This window comes from Coenobita brevimanus, chromosome 53 (genome assembly GCF_032717465.1).
Source record: "Coenobita brevimanus isolate Jiangsu-jjx chromosome 53, ASM3271746v2, whole genome shotgun sequence".
Lineage (NCBI taxonomy): Eukaryota > Metazoa > Arthropoda > Malacostraca > Decapoda > Coenobitidae > Coenobita > Coenobita brevimanus.
In genome coordinates, this window is record NC_137006.1 from 39,831,197 (window position 1) to 39,855,260 (window position 24,064).

Here is a 24,064-nt window from a genome sequence, read left to right on the forward strand (position 1 = left end):
GCGTGTCAGAAAAGCCATAGTCTTGTACACCTATTTATTCTCATACCTCAGTAACACACCCTTCAGTGTGCGGTTGACAGTCGGATCAACAGCTGCTCCTCCCTAACAGCGCTCAGAATATAGAGATCTATGATGAAGTTCCAGACAAGAGTAATAGTAACACTTTCCTTTTTTGTGACAGTCTCAGTTCTCTGTCAAGGTAAGTATTTCTGTTTTTTTTTAGGTATTCCAAAAGACCGTTAATGTATGTACTTTACATAGTACAATCCAAACATATTTATACTCAATCTCTATTGATATAATCAGTCTCTTGGCTCATACCATCCATCAATCCAGTGACCAACATGGAGAATCCCATGCAGCAGCCCTTGATATTTCTAAGGCTTTTAACACAGTATGGCAAAGTTTCCTGCTATCCAGCCTCACTTGCTATGGCCTATCATTTTTTTTGTTCCACTGACTTTTTCATATATAAATGACAGAAATATAAGAGTTAAAGAAAGTGATGTGTATTCAATTTCCACATGATTAATGCCGGCATGCCACAAGGATCAGTTCTGTCTCCAGCTTTATTCCTAATATATATCAAAGACCTCTTGCCTATCACTCACAGTCCCATACACTCATATGCAGATGAGGAAACACTTCATAGTTCCTTCTTCACACTTATACACTCATTCACAAAGCTTGGTATCTCAAACTCAAAACTAAGTATCGCAATCTTCATAAATCAAGACTTATTTAAGATCAGTGAATGGGAACAAAACAACCTTGTCTCATTTAATGTTAGGAGAACCCGAGATATATAATATACTAATAGACAGATAATTGCCTGATTCTTATATTTCCTTCAATGCAGCCAATATTCCTACCTCTAAAAGTATTGAAATTTTATGTGTTTCACTTAACAATACCCTCTGTTGGACCTCTCATATTAAATCACTTGCTAAAATCGCTTCATTGAAACTTTTATTACTGTACAGAACCCGTAACTTCTTGATTGACGAGCAATTAGCTGTGATTTGCAAGAGTCATGTGCGCAATCAGCTCGATTATTGCTCACCCTTGTGGAGTGGATGTGAAGAGGCTGCACAAAAACACTGGACAAAATTCAGAACAAAGCTGTAAGAAAAACTGATATTCTGGCAGTTACAAATGAACTACATCCCCTACAAGTATTAAGGAATGTTGCCTCCACTGCATTATTTTACAGATACTTTTATGGCAAATTCTCAGGTTAAGTTGCATCCACTGTGCCACCTCTACACCCTTTTCCCCCGTGCTACACGGGCATCTGGTAGCGCTCGTGACAGGACTGTCACACTGACATATTGCAGAATTTTTGCCTATCAGAGTTCTTTTATTCCCAGAGCTGCTTCTCTTCGGAACTCGCTTCCCTAGAATAGTTTCCCTCCAAACATACAACTTTCAGCAGTTCAAGTCCAACTGCTACAGTTTTTTTTTTTTTTTTTTTTTTTTAATGAATGAAGGACCCATGTAATCTGGTGTATGGATTATTTTTACAGTCAAGTTGTTTTTCCTCTACTCATCTTCTGAAAAAAAAAAAAAAAAAAAAAAAGAGTTGTCAGTGATTTCGAAATACGAAGAGTAGAGCATGTTTGTTATCGTACCTAATCAACGGCGAATGCCTTGGATGCGATCGCTTCCACTCTGTACAGTTCTGAAAAAAAAAAAAAAAAAAAAACTAACATCTCACCTCTTCAACATCACACGTTCATTTGCTGGCTATCATTCCTAAGCCGAGAGACTCCTGATTTTTTTTTTCTCTCTGTCCATAGACAATCACCTTTCATATGATACATCTGGTAGAAAAGTGAGTGACATGCCTTAAATATGAAATAGACACAGTGGAATAGTAGGCGATCTTTTGACAGGCTGCACACCCCCCGTTCTCAAACTGTGCGTATCCAGGAACTGTCAGTTGGAGATACATTTCCTAAATGGAGCAATTTGACATCTGTCTGGGGTAACGAGTAGGTTTTACATATTAATCGGCCGCTCGTTGAACACGCTTGTTTGTTGACTGCATTCAACCATGAGCAATAGTAGTTCGACACTATTCTTCTGTCAGCATTGTGTGTTTGGCCTTCCATATTTCTCTTTCCTCCCCAGATGACAGAGAGTATCCTTCCTTTCTATGCTGTTTTGTTGCTTAATTCCTGTTGATAGCACACAAAATGGCTCACGTAACATCTTCCATTAAAACAGTCGGCAGAAAAGTGTCAGCGAACTTTTGCAATCGCTGTGTCTGCGTCCTGCTGCCAAAACCATCACCGGGTATAATGTTCATCCAGCATCACCATTAGAACTGCAAGTCAAGATAGTCCACGAATTCCCTGCATGATATACTTATGATCAAGTTAGTCCATTATTCCACTGGTGAGTTCTGATCCATCCATGATCAGATGTGGTGCTAGACCGCATCAGCCATGCGCAGACCCATTCACTGCCTTCGCGGTCCATTTTGTCTAAGTCACGTCTCGTAAGACAAATTTTCGTACATTTCAGTCAGGTCCACTTAGGTCCATCTGGTCCATCTAACCTCTTCAGTCCCATCACCTAGTTTGTATTTTATTCTTTCTGCCACTTCACGATTTTTATTCAGCTTTTTTGGGGAATTGTATTGTTGAAGAGTTTAGTTGAGGCTTTGTCTATCCCCGTGGAGTTTGAAAGTCTCTCCTCAGGTAAGTTAATAAGTTAATAAATAAATGAATAAATAAGTATATATATATATATATATATAAACATTTGATGGCAGCAAAAATGAAACATGAAAGTACGTTATCTGCTTGATATGATTATTGTTCAATGAAGTGCTTCACGTCCAACTTTGATAAATTGACGTTCATTTAAGACCAGTTAGGACCACCTACCACTAGTTAGGATCATTTAGTACTAATTAGAACCATTTAGCACTAATTACAACCATTTAACACTAATTACAACCATTTAACACTAATTACAACCATTTAGCACTGATTAGAACCATTTCGTACTAATTAGAACATTTTAGCACTAATTAGGACCATTTCGCACTAATAAGGGTCGTTTCGCCCAAGTTAGGACTATTTAGCACTAATTAGGTCCATTTAGAGTCATCAGATCTACTTCAAGACCGATCTGACCCATTAGATCCATTTCAGGGCAGTTTATGGAGATTCAAGTATAGTTAGGTCCATCCAGGTCCAGTTAGTAGGGTCTATCCAGGTCCAGTTAGTAGGGTCTATCCAGGTCCAGTTAGTTAGGTCCATCCAGGTCCAGTTAGTTAGGTCCATCCAGGTCCAGGTTAGTTAGGTCCATCCAGGTCCAGTTAGTTAGGTCCATCCAGGTCCAGGTTAGTTAGGTCCGTCCAGGGTATTTACATCCAACCAGGTCGTTCACATGCACACTTCTTTCAGGTTTGTTAAGATCCAGTTAGGTTCATCGGGGTTCAGTTATTCCGTTTCAGGTTCATTTAAGCCCGCTTGTGTTATTTCCTTTTACTCAAGCTCTGTCAGGTTTGCTTAGATATGTTCAGGTCAGTTCAGGTCAGTTATAGTCCACTTAGTTCCACACGGGCCTAATTTGGTCCAGTCAGGTCACTTAGACTCAGCCAGCTTGTGCACGTCTCTTCTCGTTTAGAATCGTTTCCTAATACAACTCTCATGTGTGGGGAGGCTCCCCACATACAGCTCTTCTCAACAAGGTGCAGTCAAAGGCTTTTCCTCTCATTAAGTCATTAACACTCGTACTGTTACTGGCTCCCTTCAACCTCATTATCTTCGCCGTACTGTTGCATCTTTATCTCATTTCTATAGTTACCTCAATGGCCACTGCTTCTTTGAACTGTCTGCTTGCATCCTTCCACCTCTACGACGGACGCGTAGCACCTGTCTAGCAACAAACTCTCATCCCTTTTCTGTCCAACTCCAATGCAAGAGTTAACCGTTACTCCCAGTCCTTCAGGTATGCAGCAAATTTTTTTTGGATTTTTCTACCCCTGTCTGAATTTCCTACTGCCAATGACCTTCAGTCTTTTCAGCGGAGTGTGACCACGCATCTCGAAATGAACGGATCTTGAATTTGGCTCTCTGTTATCTTGTTCTTATTTTTTTTGGGAGGGAATCATTTCTGGGCGTATAGCCTTTGGTTCCTTCTTCCTTGCAGAAAAGAAAAGCTTATCCTTAGCGATTTATTCTCCATATTCCACTTCAGCATTCTCATCCGTGCATATTTATATCGTTTTAAGCCTGAGCTAATCTGCAGCAAGAACATACAAGAGACTACTGTGGTGCAATATCCCGAATAACTCGCTAAGAAGTGTTACGAAGGTTCTAAAGCCACTCAGAATACGACCTTAAGTCAGGTCCATTCAAGTCATTTTACGGCCGTCCTATTCGTCCATATTTCCCACTTATTATTTATTTTAATATCAGTTTTTTCTTTCTTTTTTTCACCGTTCAATCCAGTGACGTTCTTTAAAAATTGTTCTTGTTATCTCCAGACGGTTCTACTCGACATGAGTATTGAAAAAGTTGATTGAGACTTACCTATCTCCTGTAGGTTGAAAAGTCTCTCCCAAGCAAGATACAATTGCCTGGAGGCGACAGGGATAAAATCGAGGAATACGTCATCACACTGAAGGCGTCACATGAACTTTACTATCGAACCTTATTATTATATTACTTATTAAAGGGCCAGACCTAACATAACCTTGTCCGATCCATCATTATTATTGTTTTTTCTTTTTTTCTTTTTTTATTTTATTCCATCCATCCATCATCCAATCTACGTTGCCCCATGGGGAACGTAGGAGCCAGGGGCTAGGCAAGTTGGTCCTGACATTTAAGATGAGTGACCAGCCTCACTCATCGCTGAGTGGCATTACGTGAGCAATAAACCCTAACCAGTCCTTGGATATAAACCTTCACTGCATCAATCCGATTGGAGCGCCTTAATTACCCACTAAACCCCCAGCGCCATAATTTGTTTATATGGTTACCACCCAACGTAGTAAATGGTTTCCTGGCATACAGGAAACCATTTGGCTTGTCACGCAGTGTAGAGTCACCCACAGGCAGAACGAAGAGGAAAAAATGAAGGAAAGAAAGACAGAAGAGGAAGTGTAAAGTCACTCGTAGGCAGAAGGATGAGGAAAGAATGAAGGAAAGAAAGACAGAAGAGAATGGAAGGAATGAAGGATGGAGCAGAGGAAAGGACAGACACCTGAGAGCAGCACTACATCAAGTGAGTGGATGGTGAACGCCCCCACCTATTGCCACCATCTTCAATGCTGAGTTGTAATTATAAACACTGACAAGAAAAAAGTGATTTGTAAATGATGTAGAGCAGTAATATTGGCTTTTTTTCCACTGGACTCCGTGAAATAAGCTATAAAAGGGCAAAAATTTGAGCCAAGTTAAGGTGAAATGAGTATAGATCTAATCTTCCTTAGCCAACACTAATGAAACGTTGCCAGGCCTAACTTTAGCAGACATAACCCCTTCTATTATGTAACCTGAAGATATTGCCTAACCAGAGTAAACCAAACCTAACCTAACCTAACCAAATCTAACCTAGCCTAACTTTACGTGGCTTATTCCCTCCTATTACGTGAGCTGATATGACCTGACCCGTGCTCGGATGTTTCGGCCACGAAAGTTTGGGCCAAGGACGTTTGAGCCATGGGCCACCACCCTAGGACGTTTTGGGCATAGGTTAGGTTAGGTTAGGTTAGGTTAGGTAAGGTTCACAACAATTATTCACATTTCAAAACTTCCTAGGTTGGATGCCCCCGGCCCAAAAGTCCGTGGCCGAAACGTCCTACACTGGACCTGACCTGGCCTCGCCCACAGACCAGCCAGGTCCGGGGGAAACCTGTGAGGAATCTAGTGACCCTGTCTCCTGGACCCTTGATGATGGCTCCTGTTGCAGGTAAGATGGTGTCAAGGCGGTGTTGTGGTGGTGTAAGGACTGTGGTGCTCTGGTGTCAGGATGGTGTGTGAGTGTCGTGTTGTGGTGATGTGTAGACAGTGTGATGGTTTGGTGGCGTCACTGTGGTGGTTTGGTGGTGGTAATGTGGTGTCAGTGTGGTGATAGGGAGGTGTAGGTGTGATGGTGTTGTGGGGGTCAGTGTGATGATATGTTGATATCAGTGTGGTGGTATTAGTGAAGTTGCCAATCTAATAATTTCCATGGATTTTTCTGTTCCGTATGAAAGTCTTGCTCACTCTTCTCTGTTGGTTTGGCTGAGAGGAATTAATATCAGTTACCTTCTGCTTTGCAAGCAGCCTCTTTACGAAATCAGTTCCGTATTATGTCCTCCTCGCATTCCTCTGAAGAAGGTCTGAGTGGATGTTTTGAACAATGATATTTTTGTATTTTTGTGTAATTGTGTTGATTGCGTCTCATTTGTGTTGCTACTAATCGCTAGTGACCTCAGTGGATTGGATAAAGAAATTTGGTTCACACTGCAGCCACTGAAGAAGGTTTACTGTATATACTGTTAGAGACGAACATATGAGTCATTTATAATCAACTTAAAATCTCACTGCCACATTAATGTCCCTCGTTAGTGACAGCATTGCCATTACCACTAATTACCAACCCGCTAATGTGTTTTGACCCCCTGGCCTCCCGGCACAGGGGTTAAAGCTTCAATTTATGTTTCACTTCCCTCTTCTAGTTATCCAGAGCTGAGAGAGATCTGATAATTATGTTTCTTTGCCAATAGATACTTTTGAATGATGAGTCAAGGAGGAAAGTGACAGACGTGCTTTATATTAAGTGTGCAGTTGATGGAGTAATATAATAACCCAAGTTTTGTCCCTGACTAAGCAGTATATGCGTGAAGATGTTCATGTAGTGTCGTTTGCTCCTTAGAGATGTCTTGTATTTCAGTCTGAACTATGTATTTTGAACATTACTTTTTAACTCCTTCAGTACGATGACGTCGTTTGCATTTTATTCTTGCTCTCACAAACGATTTTATTCAAATCAAACGAGACTTTTCGGACTGGAAGATTTAGATATACCCTTCATTAACCACTTCACCATAAGGGTGCTCTCCCGATAATCTGGTAACACACACACACACACACACACACAAAAGTGAAGGGGCCGCCATGCTCTTGGATATTATTGATGCAAATTATAGTGTACAAGGGAATACTGAGGAGCAATAAGAAAAATATATCGCTCAGATAGAAATGCCATGATGTCCCCTTTGCCAGCGACAATACAACCCATATATATATATATATATATATATATATATATATATATATATATAGTTCCCAACCTGGTATAACTCTTAGCCTCCCGGTACAGGTGTGAAGACGGTGTGGTCGAATGTCAGATGCTGTCCACTTCTCCGGTACTCTCCTCCATCCGGTACGTCACTCGGTACTGCCACAGTATAACTTACGGTAACATTCCTTTCGTTACTAGGATTTGTGCTCTAGGAAAGACAAGGAAAGGTGAGTATAGAGTCTTTCTACGTCCTTCGTCCCTCCTGTAAAAATAAATCCCAGAAGAGGAAGATTATCGCACTTTATTTTGTGTATCTCAACCAGTCATATGGCAATTTCATCTCCCACAGCTTCGTACCTGAGTATAAGCACACCTATAACTCTATGTCTCATTCAGACCGTTTCAGTACATGAGAAGTCTTAATTAGCTCATTCTTTCTTACCATTAGACGCTTTTTATGTAGTGTAGGAGTAGCCATTCATCATCTTATGCCACATCCACTCCAAAATCTTTCTAGTAAGGCTTTCTAGCATAGGCTGGGGCGAGCGCGAACTACTTTGGGTTAAAATAATGCAGAACCCCCGCCCGTGCCAGCAAGCATTTGGCATGAACGAGACCCAAGAGTTAAGACTACCTGTTGATAAAATATTTTGCCATAAGGGTACTAGACTCCAAATAAAGAAGCACCCACCAGTTACGCAGCCAAGGTAGCGTATATTCTTGCTCTTCTTTGTATGCTGGTTGAACGGTACAGTATGATACCCACACAAACTTGCTGACGATAATATGACTCTGTGGTACAAATACAGTAGTTTAGAACCGCCATTCTTTTGCACTTGGAGGCCGATGTATTTTGGATTCCACTTGCAGGTATATGTATTTTGGACTGCACTTGTAGGTCTATGTTTTCCGAATTCCGCTTGCAGGTCTTCATATTTTGAGTTCCACTTGTAGGTCTATGTTTTCTGAAGTCCACTTGCAGGTCTGTGTATTTTAGATTTCACTTAGCAGTTCAATGTATTTTGGAATCCACTAGGACTATATAAGTTTGTTTTCATCATATCTCTGTTAATTTATCTGTACAACTGAGAATTTGTATTTAAGTTCAGTTATTGCTTGTAGTATTCTTGAGGACGACAGTGCTTGAAGAAAACTTGTCTGCCTTAATAACTCTTGCACAGTTCATCGACAGTACTCTAAAGCTCTTATTCTGATTGACTAAGACACCTCCCTAACACCTCTTCTTTACCGATTTATTTCTGGATACACCTGGCTGATATCACTGCGTACGTTTTTATGCAGAGAATAGTGATATTAGATTTGTTTAAGTAACCCTGGAAAGGACGGCAAGGTATAAGCAAATTAAATCGCTTAGGAAGAGGTGTTAGGGAAGCTCCTTATCGGACGAGAGTACGAACCTAAGCCTGCTGTCTAACTACGAGTTTAATGTTTGAGTTCGACCCCAGATATTTATGTCTTTTATGAATGCTGCATCTGTAATGACGAATTCCACATTTAACCCTATTACCACTTTTTAGAAATGCTCCTGCCGCCTCCAGCCAATTATACTCAGCGTAGGAAACCTCTCGTACTGACAGTGTTTATAAAAGACTGTACTGAAACCCCCCACTTGGAATAGTAATAGTCTATTTGACTGAGCTGTGCACCTGAGATGTATGGAGCAAGTAGAGTGTGTTTGATTCACGGCACTGATTATCCGCCAATGATGTCATGGAGGTATAATGCAGGCATGTACAGTAAAACAACATGCAAATGTAGGTGTACGCCGTGGATAGTGCTACATGCGGACGTAGGTTTATGCCATGGGTGTACATTAATGCAACATACGGACGTAGGTGTACGCCGTGGGTGGATATTAGTACAACATGCGGACATTATACAATCAGTGTTTCCCAAACTTTTTTGGCAGCGACCCTGAACACAGATTTTTTTTTTTCTTTTTTTTTTTTGGGCCTGGCGACCCACAGGGAGGAAACATAATTTCAGTGTTTTCCATTTACCGATGCTTTATTATTCACAATTATTTCCTTGTTGCAGTGTCTCAGTGACGCTTTACATGTCAAAATTATGATATAATTACGAGTATATTTGCACTATTTTGTAATTTTAAATTTGTTTTTTTCAGTCTCCATTATTTTTTAGAAACCATCCCACGACTCACAGAAGCATCCTTGCGACCCTCAGTTGGGTCGCGACCATGGGTTTGGGAACCACTGGTATAAAACATAACACCAGCCTACCTTTGTTTTCGATGAATGGAAGGAAGGTCTGTCAAAGAGCCTACATCTGATGAGTATAGCGCATGGATCACGACTGGTAGTTCCGGAACTTTGAAATGCCACACAGACGGACCTTACATTTCATTCACATAATATTCTTAAATCTATGTATAAGCAGTATGAAATACTACCAAATGCAAACACATATTCTGGTTACTTAGAAAACCAAAGAACTACTAGAAATGACAGCTCTTCAGAGCATGAAGAGTCTACAAATTGGCTCGAAAATGAATATGGAGGCTTTTTTTTCTTGCAGACATGATCAGACTTTTCCAGCAAAAACTGGAGATAATATACCTGAGGCAGGCGGTTCAGACACTGTCAGTCAATGACTGCAAAATCAAGTGAAAAATAAGCATGGGTTGCGGGACTTCTGGTGAACTAAGTAAGTGCATGAAGGATAAGCTATTGACTATGTCAGAGGAGACTATAGTATATTATTAGTGTGTCCTTCCTTTTCTAACTTACGGATCGGAAACCTGAAGTCTTATATAATCCTTAGAACGTAAACTTGGGATTGTGGAGAGGAATGGAGGAATTGCATTAAAATATCACACAGAAAAAGAAAGGTTCCTGAACGAGTAAATCGAAGAATGTGGGGGATATAATCCCTTCAGTTAAAAAGTAGAAATATGACACTATGACAGTCCAATCATGAGCGCTACCAGATGCCAGTGTAGCACGGGAGAAGGCATGGAAAGGTGGCACGATGGATGCAACTTTGAGCATTTGCCATAAAAGTATCTGTAAAATAATGCAAGGGAAGTGACATTCTCTCTTACTCGTAGGGAAGGTAGTTCATTTGTAATAACAGGGTTATTAATAATTTTAACAGCTCTTTTCTAAATTTTGTCTAGTTGCTTTAGCGCAACATCTCCACGTCCATTGCACAAGGAGAGCAATATTCCAGTTGAGAGCACACATGACTCTTTTAAATTATAGCTAGCTGCTCGTCAGTGAAGAATTAAACACTCTGGACAATAATCCAAGCTCCTCCGAAGCAGTTTTAGCAAGTGATCTAACATTAGAGGTCCAGCTTAGGCCATTGTTAAGTGAAACACCCATGAATTTCAATACTTTTCGAGATGGGAATATTAATATCACCGAAGGTACAATAGGAATCTGGCAATATCTGTCCATTACTAAACTGTATATACTTGGTTTTACTAGCATTAAATGAGACAGTGTTTATTTTGTCCCCATTCAGTGATCTTTGATAAGCCTTGATTTATGGAGATTGTTGACTGAGCTGTGAGTTAGAGATACTGGACTTTGTGACTGGTTGCTTAGGTGTGAATAAACTGTGAAATGTTGAATCATCTGTATATGAATGGATTGGATTATGGGTGACAGATAAGAGATCATTAATATGAATTAAGAATAGGGTCGGAGACAGAACTGATCCTTGTGGCACACTGACATAATCAGGTGGAAACTGGAAGACAGATCGTCTACTTTAACTCTTATCTTTTTGTCACTAAGATGTGAAGAAGTCAGAGGAACAAAAAATGTTAGGCCGTAGCAAGGGAGTTTGGACAGCGGGGAACAGTGCCACACTGTCAAATGCTTTACAAATATCAAGAGCTACTGCATGAGTTTCTCTATGTTGGTCAATGAACTGATGGATGGTATGAGTCAGGAGATTGAGCATATCAACAGTGGATCTTTCGTGGCGAAAACCATCCTATCACTAATTACTGTAAGTAGTTGAATTCAAGGTGTTTAACAGTGTGCTTATTAATTACAGTCTCAAATACTTTACTAAGAGAAGATGCAATAGCTACTGGTCTGTAATCAGAGGGATCAGAGGAACTTCCTTTCTTCGGAACTGGGTGGATATTGGCTTCTTACCATGAATTAGGGAATGAAGACGTATGTATACATAGTCTGAATAATTCAGCTAGAATAGGAGCAAGTTCTGGGGAACTATCTATCTATCTATCTATCTATAGCCCGACGCCTAATCCCGCAAAGGGTGGCCGCAGACAAAACGCCTCCAAGTGGCTCTGTCACCACCATTTGAATACCCTTCCCCCAACTCACTCCCCCCTCCCTCATATACCTCTCAACTCCATCCCTCCACCTCATCCTCGGTCTTCCCCTCCCTCTCCCTCCCTCCACCTCACCTACATACACCCTCTTAGTCAGTCTTTCATTCTCCATTCTCTCTTCATGTCCAAACCATCTCAGTGTATTTCTCCTAATCTCTTCAACCACATCCACATCCACCCCACAACGTTCCTTCACTTCTTCATTCGTCAACCTGTCCGTCCATGTCACTCCACATGCTCCTCTCAAGTAGCTCATTTCCACTGCTCTCACTCTTGACTTGTTCCCCTCTTGCAAGGTCCATGCCTCGCATCCATACCTCAGGGTAGGGGTCACAATACTATCGTGCAGTGACTTCTTAACTTCCATACTCACCTCCCTATTTCTCATCACTGCTTTCAGTGAAACAACGACCTTCCTTCCGTGCTGTACCCTTTCACGCACTTCATCCTCCAAAGTTCCATCCTTACTCATCACACTACTCAAGTACTTGAATGTACTCACATTCTCCATATCCTCGCCATCCAATCTCACCGTGCATTCTGTGACTTCATTCCTCTCAAACACCATAACTTTACTCTTGTTTACATTAACTTTCAGATTCCTTTTCCTACACACTATTCCAAATTCATTCACCAAACCCTGCAACTCCCATTCATCTTCATTCAGCAATACTGTATCATCAGCAAACAACAACACCGGAATCTTCCAAATCTCACCCTCATTCATTAGAGCCACCCCCACATCCACTGCCCTACCTTGCATCTCCTTTACAACCCCATCCAGGTATATATTAAACAGCCATGGAGGCATCACACAATCCTGTTTCAGTCCCACACTGGGATCAAAGAACTCACTCAGCTCACCATCCACTCGCACTGTGGCCCTAGCTCCTTCGTACATACTCTTCACAGCACTCAACAATTTCCCCTCCACTCCATATATTCTCAGTACCTTCCACATACCTTGTCTGTCTATTCTGTCATAAGCTTTCTCCAAGTCCATGAAGGCAGCATACACTTTCTTTCCCTTCTCTAGATACTTCACGAAACATCTTAGAACAAATATCTGATCTACACACCCTTTTCCTTTCCTAAATCCTCCTTGTTCTTCTCCAACTAGCTCCTCTGTTATATGCCTAACCCCATCAATGAGTATTCTACCATATATTTTTCAAGTTACACTAAGAAGGCAAATACCCCTATGGTTACCACATACTTCTCTCTCCCCTTTTCCTTTGTATAAAGGAACAGTTATACCTGATTTCCAGTCCTCCGGAACCCTTCCCTCTTCCCAAGCCAATCTACAAAACTTCCATATCCACTCCACTACAATCTCACCCCCATATTTCAGCATTTCACCATACACTCCATCAATTTCTGGGGCCTTTCCCATCTTGATCTTTTTCATTCCTTCCACTGTTTCCGCCCTACTAATCTCTTCCTCCCTCCTCTCATCTCTCCTTCTCACAGCCATTCCCCAACCACTGATACTCGCACGGTTTTCACTCTCTACATTCAACAAATCCTCAAAGTGCTCCTTCCATCTCCTCAATTTCTCTCTCTTCTCCACCAACAATCTATTATTCCTATCTTTCACTTTCCTACTGTTACCCCTTTCACACTGCCTTACTTTCATTATCTCCTTCCAAAACAATTTCTTACGCTCCCTCCATTTCACACTCAGATTCCTTCCAAACTCTTCATCCACTTTCTTCTTACTCTCCTTCACCAATCTCTTCATCTCCCTTCTCCTGCTCACATATACCTCTCTCTTCTCTCTCTCATCTTCTACCCTACCTCTACTCGCTAGCCATTCACTATATGCCTTCTTCTTTTGTTCCACAGCTCGTTTCACCTCATCATTCCACCATGCTGTCCCTTGCACACCCCTGCATCTCCTCCTCACTCCACAAACAACCTCACACGCTGCGCTTATCTCATCCTGAATATCTTACATACGTCTTCCACCCCTTCCATATGCTCTAGCTCATACCTTCCCAATCTTTCTTTCACTATGCTCTTATACTCTGCCATTTTCTGACTGTCTTGCAGTTTCTCCACTCTTCTCAGGAGCTATTTCCTCCTGTCTTTCCCTTAGTCTCTTCAACCGTTTTCTTTGCAGCCTTACCTTGGCCATCACTAAGTGATGGTCCGAGATTCCATTCCCCCACCCTCTCCACACTCTTGCATCCACACACACATAGTCTATCATTGCCTTTCGTTCAACAAGCTCACCATCCATGCTCCTCATAACTCTCCATATATACCTGTGGATCATCTTATGCCAAAAGTAAGTGTTGGCTATTATCAACCCCATACCAGCACAGATGTCCAACAATGCACTACCATTCCCATCTACTTCAGCTGGCACACCCCACTGACCAACCACTCCATCCACTCGTACATTCCCGACTTTGCCATTCACGTCTCCAATCAAAAACACTCTCTCACTCCTCTCAAACTTGTCCATACATATTTCTACACTCGCCCAAAACTCATCTTTCACTTTTGCCACTTGGTCCTCTGTCGGCACATACGCACACACAATCGCCCACGCATGTATGCCTACTTTCATCCTAACCCATACAATCCTTGCACCCACTGTTCCATACTCTCTTATATTCTCCTTCCACTTCTTGCTTATCACCAAACATACTCCCTCTCTTGCCCTGTCATTCTCATTAACTCCTGCACATACAGGTATTCCTAAACCGTATTCCCATTCTCTCACCCTTTCACCTTACCGTTCAGTTTCAGTCAATCCACATATAACCATCCTTGCATCCACAAGCACCTGCACAATCTCTCTCTCTTTCACTTCATCATTCACTCCTCTCACATTCCATGTCCCCACCCTCAGAATGTCCTTTGTCCGTTCCTTAGTTAAAGTATGGTTGACACTTTTTCAAAACAATTGGAAGAATTCCATCTGGACCCGGTGCTTTATTGGTTGGTAAATTGTCTAGGATGGATTTTACATATCTAGTCTGTATCGGAAGTGAAGCATTTTGGGGGGAGTCAAGTTGTGGTATTGGAACGTTCTGGGTGACTTCTTCTAAAGTAGAATTGTTGGCAACTGTATTGGCAAGGATGTTCATTTTACCATGCAGGTCATTTAAAACGTTAACATCTGAAGATTATAGTGGGGGAATGGGTGACGATTTGTTAAAGTTATATATATATATATATATATATATATATATATATATATATATATATTTATATATATATATATATATATATATATATATATATGTATTTCATTCATTGCCAGACGCCATGTATCCCAAACGGGGTGATCAAGGGCTTAGAGTTAATTGTTTTACAGGGAGGGGCACTAATCCTCCACCAACCCCACTTATATATATATATATATATATATATATATATATATAATATGCATATTGAGAGAGAAGGTGACTCACAGTGCGATGTTACAGTGAATGGAGAGAGACTGGAATTGGTGAGAGTTCAAGTACCTGGGTACAGTGATAGAAAAGATAGGAAAGTGTGCAAAAGAAGTTGAAAGTAGAGTGACATAAGGAAGAAAGGTAGCTGGTGCAATGAAGGCCTTGATGAGAAAAAGAGGCTTGAGGGTTGCAGCTGCACGAGGCTTACATAAAGGAGTGTTAGTGCCAACTTTAACATATGGATGTGAGACTATGGTGTGGCATGAAAATGAAGAGTCAAGAGTAAAAGCAGTGCAGATTGGACTGTTGAGGAATGTATGCGGAGTACAGAGGGTGGATAGGATACGAAACAATGTGATTCGTGAAAGATGTGGAGTGAGGAAGTCGGTGGAAACCAGAATCGGGGAAAGTGTACTGAGATGGTATGGTCATGTGGAGAGAATTGATTACAATAGAGTGGTGAATAAGATGAATCTGAGCGAATTTGAAGAAGGGAGGAGGCTAGGTAGGCCAAGGAGAAGATGGAGAGATATGGTGGATGAGTGTGTGAGGAAGAGAGGTTTGGAAGTCGGTGAGGCTAGGGCACTGACAAGAGATCGAGCTGGCTGGATGAAAGTTGTGAGGAGAAGTGCATGATCAGGGATTTTGGCACCCTTTTTTAACGTGGCAGCGTCCGGACTGACTCAATCGGATACGTTTGTGTGAAGCTGCGCAATGTGGTGAATGTTTCTGGCGTATCCGATAGAGCCAGGATTCCGGGAGATTGAATGATGAGTGAATGGAGGTCCAAATGATGATGATAATGATGATGATGATGATGATCATGATACATCTATCTGTATCTATATCTATATCTATCTATCTATATCTATCTATCCATCTATCTATCTATCTACCTGTCTATCTATCTATCTATAAATTTCTTAAATTCTATCTCATGTGAAATTAAATTGATGCAGTCACATCTTCTAGTGCAAATAAAAAACAATCATTTGAATTTAAAAATGATGCACAGATTACCAGTTAAAAGTAAGTACCTCCTATAACTTGCAATTAAAATTACTAGTACCCTAAAAATGTTTACATTTACAAACCTGTCCCACCACATACGTAGACATAGTCACAGTAGTCAGTACATACAGTAGTCTCCTACAGAGTATACAGAGCTCAGATATACAGGTACAGTGCTGGACGACGGACGTGTCACGTCTCATGTTTATGGAATACTCTCTCTCTCTCTCTCTCTCTCTCTCTCACCTCAGTATATCAAAATAATATATGTATCATGTAATTTCTCTCTCTCTCTCTCTCTCTCTCTCTCTCTCTCTGTTTTCAGTATATCAAAGTAACATCTATATGATGTAGTTTCAATTATTATGCATCTAAACAGTTAACTACAATTACAGATACAATTACTTTATGAATTTAAGGCTCAATTACAATTACTGATAAATAAAATTCATTAATTACAATTACAGTTACAATTACCAGAAAAATGTGTAATTAATTACATTTCAATTAAATTACAATTACTCCAAGCTTGGCCCCAAGTAGCCTAATTGTACTCCTCGACTTCTTCAAGAATTTCTTAGCTTATTCTGATGCCTCTCTTTGATGTATTTGGATTAAACATTGTTTTACTTCGGTTCATCTATAGCCCTACTTTGAGAATTTCGCTTTTTAGATCATTTAACATTTCTTGGAATGTCTCTGCAATTCTTAATATTAGAACAACGTCAACTGCAATCTTAAATGGTTCAGGTTTTCTCCATCAATGTTTTCTCCTTTGTTTAGTTTAGGTTTTCTCCATCTATGTTTACTCCTCTGTTCTCCAACTCTAGCTTTCTGAAAGTACTGTCTAGGCATGCTGTAAATATCTGTGGTGATATTGTATCTCCCTGATGCACGCCATTCTCAATCTTCATTTTTTCTGAGTCTTTATCTACTTACCTGTAGCAGCCCCCTCTTTATAGATGTTTTCGAGCAGTTTTAGAACATTCCCATTTACCCTTCGTTCCCGCAATAAGTTTATAGTTGTTATGTGCTCCACTGAGTCGAAAGCCTTTTCGTAATCAACATAACCTAAACACACTGGATTATTCTGTATTTTTTTTTTTTTTTCCATTAGCTGATTCGTTGTGTGCAGATCAGTAGTCCACTACCCGCCTCGGAATCCTGCCTGTTCACGAAGTTGATTTTCCTCCAGTTTTGTTGCTATTTTATTCGTAACGACTTTAGTGGAGAGTTTGTAAATATCTGGTTATAGGCTAATGAGTCAACAGCTATTAAGATCTTCTGTGTCGCCTTTCTTCCAGAACAAAATAACCATTGCATTACACCATGTTTTGGGAATTTTGTTCTTTATTCACTGAGTAAACACGAGGGCGAGACTGTTTTGTCCTTCAGCTCTGCATAAGACAGTAAATCTTTTACCATCCCATTTTTCCTGTGGCCTTCCCTCTTTTCGTACGTTTAAGAGAAATGTTTACATCGTCTGGCGTTACCTCTGGTATTTCACTTGTGTCAGCTGAAAAGTTAGCTATTGGAACTATTGTCTTTGATGCATAAAGTTCTTTGTAAAATTCTTCATCTCCCTTCACCATACTAGCTCTGCATATAATGACTTCACCGTTCTTGCAGTTCAGTGATGTAATTTGTTGCTCTCCTAGTGCTATTTCACTTCAGACCTGTTTCAGACTTTTTCCTTTTTTGATGGCTTCTTTTATTTGATCCATGTTTCTCTTCCTTTTTTTCATCTTTCCGTCTCTTTATTAATAAACTTATTTAATCCCAGTCTTTCTACTTCATTTTTGTTTTTGTTTTCATTACATTTCTCATTTTTATTAGCTCAAAGATCATTTTTTTTTTTTTACATTCTTGTCAGCTTTGGTTGTACAGTATTAGCTTTCCCTTCTATCTCCACCGACTCTCTTAGCAATTGTTAGTCTTTCATTTATCATATCATCGTCACACTCAGCATAACTCAGGGCATAAATTTTGTTCGTTATTTCTAACTGAAAGGCTGCCTTGTTTTTGCATTCTTTTATCTGGCATATCTCATATTTTAAATCAGTTTCGTTCTTTCACTTCTTAAATAGAATCTAGCTGTGCAACCCACTATTCTATGGTCACTTCCTATTTTGACTTCGTTTATCACTCTGATATTTATGGTCATGTTATGCTAATCTTCTATAATGAAGTCCATTTCATTCTTTGTTTTTCCATTTAGACTTCTCTAAGCCCATTTTTTCCCTGTTCTCTTGTGAAAGAATGTGTTCATTATCCTCATGTTATTCATTTCAGCAAAATTTGCCACCATATCACCTTTGTCATTTCTTTCTCCCACTCCAAATTTTCCCATACATGCTTCTCCATTTTTCAGTTGGCCAACTTTTGTATTGAAGTCTCCCATGAGCATAATATACTTGGTCTTTTCTTCTCCCACAATCTGGGAGATGTCGCCACAGAATGTTTCCATTTTTTCATCCACATTCACATGTTAATTAGAAAATAAAGGAAGTATATAATTTTCAGATAAAAAAAGGCTAAAAATAATAAAGGACTAGGAACAGAGGTGTACATAGAAAACCAAATTTAACAGGTCAAGGCTTAAATTGGTATAACTTTTGTCCTATGATATACAAAATTAATTCATTTAGAGCCTTATAGAATAGATCATGCAATGTTCATTTTAATTATATAACTTTGCATGAATATTTTCTTATAATAAAGAATATTTTTTGAGCAATAATTATTAGATACACATATCTTATAAATATTTGAAGTCTTTCCTCTATACCAAATTAAGAAATAAATCTGTATGCTTTGAGGTAGAAAATTGGTTAAATATGTTGAAATGCCTTTATGTGGTAAAACTAGCTATGAATTTCGCAGTTTAATACTAAAAGAATTAAGAAATAGTTTCCCATCTGTAAATTATAGGATTATAGTGTGTAGGAGGAGGAAGCTGAAAGTTAATGTAAACCAAAGTAAAGTTATGGTGTTTGAGAGGAATGAAGTCACAGAATGTACAGTGAGGTTGGATGGTGAGGATATGGAGAATGTGAGTGCATTCATGTACTTGGGTAGTGTGATGAGTAAGGATGGAACTTTGGGGGATGAAGTGCATGAAAGGGTACAGCAGGGAAGGAAGGTTGTTGGTTCACTGAAAGCAGTGATGAGAAATAGGGAGGTGAGTAGGGAAGTTAAGAAATCACTGCATGATAGTATTGTGATCCCTGCCCTGACGTATGGAAGCGAGGCGTGGACCTTGCAAGAGGGGAACAAGTCAAGAGTGAGAGCAGTGGAAATGAGTTACTTGAGAGGAGCATGTGGAGTGACATGGAGGGTCAGGTTGACAAATGAAGAAGTGAAGGAACGTTGTGGGGTGGATGTGGATGTGGTTGAGAAGATTGATTATGAGAAATACACTGAGATGGTTTGGGCATGTGGAGAGAATGGAGAATGAACGACTGACTAAGAGGGTGTATGTAGGTGAGTTGGAGGGGGGGAGAGGGAGGGGTAGACCGAGGATGAGGTGGAAGGATGGAGTTGAGAGGTATATGAGGGAGGGGAGAGTGAGTTGGGGGGAGGGTATTCAAATGGGTGGTGACAGAGCGACTTGGAGGCGTTTTGTCTGCGGCATCCCTTTTCGGGATTAGGGCGTCGGGCTATAGATAGATAGATAGATTCTTATTAATGACTTTAAGATAAGGAATTTTTTCAGTCATAAAGAGAGGTTACCTACTCCTCTATGTTCAGATGTTGTTTAAAATTTACTTGTCCTAGTTGTAAGGCTGGGTATATTGGATGTATGATTCGTTCATTAAAATAAGAATATCTGAACATGTGGGAAAGAGCTACAGGACAGGACAATATTTGCAGCAGACGACACTTTCAGCTACCCGAGACCATTCATCAACTCACGACCACCCTTTCTCTTATAATGATGTTCAGGTGGTAACTAAACTCAGCAATTCATGTGATGCAATACTAGGAGGAAAATTATTAATAGAAAAGTATAGACCTGAAATTAACGTGGCTGATAATACACAATGGATTTTTTGTTCGAACATATAGGTTGTTTGGTTTGTTTGCTTCTGTCTGAGTTAAGTGTTCGAACATATAGGTTGATTTGGTTTGTTTGCTACTGTTTGAGGTGTCTGAGTTAAGTGTTCGAACATATAGGTTGTTTTGGTTTGTTTGCTTCTGTCTGAGGTGTCTGAGTTAAGTGTTCGAACATATAGGTTATTTTGGATTGTTTGCTTCTGGACAGAACCTTCCGCTACTACACCGACAAGCACAACCAGGAAGTAAACAGACGGAAGCAAACACTCATCACCAGTTTCCTACGGCCTGAACAAAGTGAGGAATCACTCCCTTCAACATGAGATAAGCTATATCCTGAGGAGGATCAAGAGGCTGATTCGATCTCTGGGGTGTCAGAAATAGACTTTGAAGGGTTTATGAACGAAGTGAGTGCATTAGGTAGTGAAAGAGTCGAAAGTGTTGGTGACGAAAGTGGTGAGGAAGGTGGTGTGTCGGGTGGTGTGGTGGGTGATGCAGGAGATGTACGCTAGATGCCTCGTCCTGCCTCGGAACCTCTTCTTACCTCCATCACGCCTGTTTTCCTCTTGGGTAAAGATGAGCAGCTATATTCTTGTTGGTTTAGTTAAGCCATATCCTTGTTGATCTACCTAGTAGAGCCATAATCTTGTTGGTTTACTTTATCTTAGGTAATATGTCTTAGATAGTTTCCCTGTTTAGTTCAATACTTTGGTCTGGAAGGCATCTAAACGGTTGCCCATGAAGGGGGATGCCGCTCATATGTAATTTTTCCCATAAGTTTATGTATTCACAGTACGTGAATTCCTAGTACGCGACGTCCTCTGTCGCCCATATAGGCGGTGGCTCAATCGGCAGAGAGGTGGCCTGCGGTCCTACCGGACCCAGGTTCAAATCCACGCTGGGGCAGGGAACAGTTTAAGGATTTGAATTTCATGTAAAGCAGACTTTACCGATTTACCAGAAGACCAGCCAACATATCGTAAAAATACCCTCGCTAATATCAATACATCAGTCCTGTATGAGACAGCCCTAGCATGTATTCAATATGGACGATGGGTGTTAGCGCCGAAGTGGTGACATGTAGAGGTGTATGATATGAAGGAGGACTACTGGGCCTTGGGAGCTGGCTGTGAAGCCTATGCCCAGAGTCGAAGTATATATATATATATATATATATATATATATATATATATATATATATATATATATATATATGTATATATATATATATATATATATATACCAGGTAAGACATACTGTAATATTATGCAGGCGATCTTGGACATGGGACCTTTCAGAGAAGGTATCAAATGGATGTGGTAAATACTCTCCCATACATAATCTATCTATCTATCTATATACCTAGGCTGTTTCCCCCAAGAAAAGGGAGGTAGCCGAGACAGGACGACACACTCCCCATTTACTCATGCATCCAAACACATTCATTCACATCTTAGCCCCAAAGGGGAGAACGGACAGATCCTCACCGCACCACACCGCACAAGGATCAACTGCGCAATGCAATCAGTGACATCCGCAGCAGGGCCCGACAGTAGAACTGGTTTACCCCTGCCACATCATAACAGACCCATCCCCTTACCCGCACCTGACCTGACTAGCTGATCAGACCAAATGCGGGAGAATATCCCCTCAGGGCTGCGTCATCACTTATTCATTCACAATTTCTCTCCATTTATTTCTGTCACGCACAGCCACTCTTCCTTGCTCAACAGACATCCCTCTCGCATCCAGCGCTCTCTTCGCACTGTCCATCCATCCTATTCGTGGTCTTCCTCTCAGCCTTACACCTCTCACATCAGATCTAGTTATCTTTTTCACCAATTGCTCATTATCCATTCTCTCCATATGCCCAGACCATCGCAACACCCTCTGCTCAACTCTACCAGCCATCTCCCGAACTCCAGTTCTCCTTCGCACTTCATCATTGCGCACCCGATCCATACGCGTCACTCCACACATACTCCTCAGACACCTCATCTCCATTACATTCAAACTTTTCCTCTCTGCTACACCCATATTCCATGTTTCAGCCCCATATAATGCAGTCGGTACCACAACACCCTCATAGAGCCTTATCTTTACATCCATTCTAAGCGAACGACATTTAAACACTTTTTTAATTCCTCCCAGCACCTTTCCTACTTCATTTATTCTAAACTTCACTTCTGCATCTATTCTTCCATCCACAGCAACATGTGACCCTAGATATTTAAAACAATCTACCTCCTCAAGCAACTCACCATTCAAAACTATATTCATCCCCCTACCATCTATCAACCTCGTACACTTCACCACTTTACTCTTATTCTCATTTACTTTCAATTTCTTCCTTTCACACACCCTTCCAAACTCCTCTACCAACTGTCTCAATCTCTCCTCTGAATCAGTCACCAGTGCAGTATCATCTGCAAACAGCAGCTGCTTCAGATTCCACTCTCCACCATCAACATTCACCAGACTCAGACCTCCACCTAAAACTCTTGCATTCACCTCCCTTACAACACCATCCATGTAAATATTAAACAACCAAGGCGACATCACACATCCCTGTCGCAGCCCCACTCTCATGGGAAACCAATCACTCACAGCATTTCCCACTCTTACACACGCTCTAGTATTTACATAAAAACTTTTCACCCCTTTTAGTAACCTACCATCAAGTCCATACAATCTTAAAACAGTCCACAAAGCCTCCCTATCAATTCTATCATACGCTTCCTCTAAATCCATAAATGCCCAAAACACATCCTTGCCTTTCGCTAAATACTTTTCACACACTTGTCTCACAGCAAACACCTGATCAACGCATCCCCTCCCTCTCCTAAAGCCACACTGCTCATCACCAATCACTCCCTCTGTACCCTCTCTAACTCTCATAATTAACACTCTACCATACACCTTACCTACAACACTCAACAGACTTTTACCCCTAAAGCTAGTACATTCATACTTATCACCCTTGCCTTTATACAACGGAACCATACAAGCACTTGCCCAGTCAATTGGCACCATACCTTTCTCAAAGCGCACATTTAACGATCTTAGTAACCAGTCAACAATAGTCACTCCACCACCCTTCAGGCATTCCACAGCACACCCATCCATACCTGCAGCTTTCCCTGTTTTCATCTCCTTTACTGCCTTCTCCACTTCCTCCTTCGTGATCAAAGAATCATTCAACTCTCCCAACACATTTATTCCTTGCACCCTTCCATCCGCCACAATCTCAGCCACCCTTTCCTCCTCTACATTTAACAATCCTTCAATGTACTCTGCCCATCTCTTCCTTACTGCATCCATCTCAATTAACATCCTTCCATCCTCTGCTTTTACTCGTTCTTCCTTCCCAGACTCTCCCTTTCGCACCCTTTTCACCTCCTTTCATAATCAATTAGGAATTTTCGGCCCTCCTCAGGCATCATCAGGTACTGAAGTTGTCTATATTGTTAGCAGTGATATATATATATATATATATATATATATATATATATATATATATATATATATATATATATATATATATATATGCAACGATATATCTCGCTCTCGTGTTCCTAAACTTGAATCTTGTGAATTCTCTACTCTCTGTCCTCGGCTTTCCTGTCATTCTCTGACTAATTATATCTGTGCTCTTTACTTATCCCCTCATTCTACTGACTATGAAAAATTCCTCGACTATCTTACATCTAAGATGGAACACATCCTATCCATTTCTCCCTACTCTGAATTCTCCTTTCTTGGAGATTTCAATGTTCACCACCACCTTTGGCTCTTCTTTCCTTTCACTGACCCACATGGTGATTAAGTCTACATCTTTCCTGTCCTTAGTGACCCACAGCAGCTTGTAAAGCACCCTCCTCGTATCACTGACTGGCTTGGAGAGAGTTCCAGCATATTTGACCTCATCCTTACAACTAATCCTTCTGGTTACACTACTAATCTTTCCCCTCCATTGGGCTCCTCC

At 40.6% G+C, this 24,064-nt stretch overlaps 1 protein-coding gene across 1 annotated transcript in view; it reads left to right on the forward strand.

The window, feature by feature from the left end:
* Positions 1 to 128: 128 nt before the first annotated feature.
* Positions 129 to 24,064, forward strand: part of LOC145400800 (uncharacterized) — a 26,874-nt gene continuing 2,938 nt past the window's right edge. The window contains exons 1-3 of the mRNA XM_080273236.1: positions 129 to 199; positions 5,784 to 5,934; positions 7,330 to 7,392. Of these exons, the coding sequence (XP_080129362.1) occupies positions 130 to 199; positions 5,784 to 5,934; positions 7,330 to 7,392 (284 nt within the window). The 5' untranslated portion in view covers position 129. The remainder of the gene's footprint in view (positions 200 to 5,783; positions 5,935 to 7,329; positions 7,393 to 24,064) is intronic.